This window comes from Cicer arietinum, chromosome 4 (assembly GCF_000331145.2).
Source record: "Cicer arietinum cultivar CDC Frontier isolate Library 1 chromosome 4, Cicar.CDCFrontier_v2.0, whole genome shotgun sequence".
Classification (NCBI taxonomy): Eukaryota; Viridiplantae; Streptophyta; class Magnoliopsida; order Fabales; family Fabaceae; genus Cicer; species Cicer arietinum.
In genome coordinates, this window is record NC_021163.2 from 17,403,555 (window position 1) to 17,406,053 (window position 2,499).

Below are 2,499 nucleotides of genomic sequence, written 5' to 3' on the forward strand. Positions count from 1 at the left end.
ACCAGACAACTCACAGAGGGTGGTAGATGTTATTTACCGATACCCTATAACTCTTGCGCCATGACATGTTCGATATGAATCGTTAAATCTCTTAGGAGATGATGACGTGCATATGATGTTTGACATGTTCATTGCAAGTAAATGCCTTGGTATTTCAACAATTGAAGTTTATGCACAGTTAGTAGATGATCCTAGAGACGACACACAAGTAAGTTTACCTTCTTCATATCCCAACTCCATTCCATGTTCATACCCTTTTATTGAAACACAAATCCACCATCAGTCCATAGCCTCATCGTCACAACACCCATCAACATCCACCCATGATATTGACCTTAACACACGGTACGATGGTCCTATTAGTGTTGTAGTTGGTGTCCACAATGAAGAAGTCGACGATTTTAGTGAGAATGAGGATGACATTTTTGCTGAAGTTGTTGTCGATGACGATGATGATGATCAGGAACCCGTAGTAGAATGTCCATCTACTACAATTTTTTTCTCTGACCTCCCCTCACATTTTCGCAACGTTACCACCGACAAAATGAATTACGTTGACAATGAATTTGTCAACTCTATATCCAAAAACCAATCTTACCTTGTTCCAGATCCTGACAATCTTCAAGTGGGGATGACATTTCCCACAAAAGATATGGCAATGCAGTGTGTAAAAGAATATCATATGCACAATTCTACGAGCTTCGTCGTTGCACATTCTGATAGCACTAGATGGATTGTCCATTGTAAAAATAAAAATTGTATGTGGAGGTGTAGAATCTTGAATGGAAGAAATCAAACATCTGGAAGATCACAAAACTAGAAGGGCCACACACATGCTCATCAACAATGGTTTCACAAGATCACCAACAACTCTCTTCGGCTGTTATTTGTGAAAGCATCTTACAAATGGTAACAGCAGATCCCACAATATCAGTTTCAGTATTGATTGCACATATACGATCTCGGTACACATATACCACTACTTATAGAAAGACATGGATTGCAAAACAAAAGGCCATTGAGAGAATATACGGCAATTGGGAGGAATCATATAAAGAGCTTCCAAGGTGGATTCTTACTTTTAAACATTATCTTCCAGGTACTGTTACCGATATTGAAGTGGGACCCTTTATTGAGGATGGCCAACGAGTTCCTAGCAAAGCTGTCTTTCATCGTCTCTTTTGGAGTTTCCAACCATGTATCAGAGGGTTTGATCATTGTAAACCAGTTGTTTCAGTTGATGGAACATGGTTATATGGGAAGTATCGTGGGACCTTACTAATGGCAATCGCTCAAGATGGTAATGGTCATACCCTTCCTATAGCATACGCCATTGTTGAGGGTGAAACATCATATGGTTGGTTTTTCTTCCTCAGTCGTCTACAAATGTTTGTCACACCTCAACCCAACCTCTGCTTGATTTCAGATAGACATGAGTCGATTAAAAGTGCTGTTAGGCGTGTAAACAGCAATTGGCATCATGTCTTTTGCGTTCGACATATATCACAAAACTTCATGAGGACCTTCAAAAATGGGCTAATGAAAGATCTTGTAACCAACATGGGTTAGTATTTTTTATATATATATATATATCTCAGACATATTTTTTCTTTATAATTTTGTTTTCAAATTGTCTAAACAACATCAACTTTTGTTCATTCAGGATACGCTATGACTCAACCAAGCATCACATACTTTAGAAGACAAATCAGTGATTGGAGTCAAGATGCAGTGAAATGGCTCGACGATATTCCAAAGGAGCAATGGCTACAAGCATATGATGAAGGTAGACGTTGGGGACACATGACAACTAACCTTTCTGAGTGCATGAACAATGTATTAAAGGGGACACGCAATCTTCCAATCAGTTCTTTAGTGCAAGCAACATACTATAGAGTGACTGCAAAATTTGAAGAAAGAGGGACACAGGCCCAAGCAATGATGACATCAGGTTTGATTTACTCAAATAAAATCATTGAAAATCTTAACAAGGAACGAGCAATGTCAAATTCCCATGAAGTTGTTATTCACAATCGAGCTCATAGTATATTTACAGTTAAGGAGTTGGTTCGTCCACCAAGTGGTCGTCCTGTAGGGACATTCAAGGTAGACCTCGACAAAAGATGGTGCGATTGTGGTGAATTTCAAGCATTACATTATCCATGTTCACATGTCATTGCCGCTTGTTCGTTTATTCACCATGACTACATGATGTATGTGTCTTCTAAGTATACATTGCAATGTATCTTTGACGTTTACAAAGAAGAGTTCCCAGCAATTCCTCTTCAATCATATTGGCCAGAATACAATGGAATAGAGTTATGCCACAATCCAGCCATGAGAAGAGATCCAAAAGGTCGTCCACAGTCTACTCGTATTCATACTGAAATGGATCAACGAGAGAAAAACACACACCCCAAGAGATGTGGTTTGTGTCGGAACGAGGGACATAGCAAGAATAAATGCCCTTATCGTCCTGATGCTCCTAATAGAAATTAG

The 2,499-nt window shown here is 39.1% G+C and overlaps 1 protein-coding gene across 1 annotated transcript; it reads left to right on the plus strand.

The window, feature by feature from the left end:
* The first annotated feature begins 677 nt into the window (after positions 1-677).
* LOC140919975 (uncharacterized) lies at positions 678-2,499 on the plus strand. Its single transcript, XM_073367269.1, has 2 exons — positions 678-1,564; positions 1,664-2,499. The coding sequence occupies exons 1-2, from the start codon at positions 847-849 to the stop codon at positions 2,497-2,499; spliced, it is 1,554 nt and encodes a 517-aa protein (XP_073223370.1). The 5' UTR covers positions 678-846.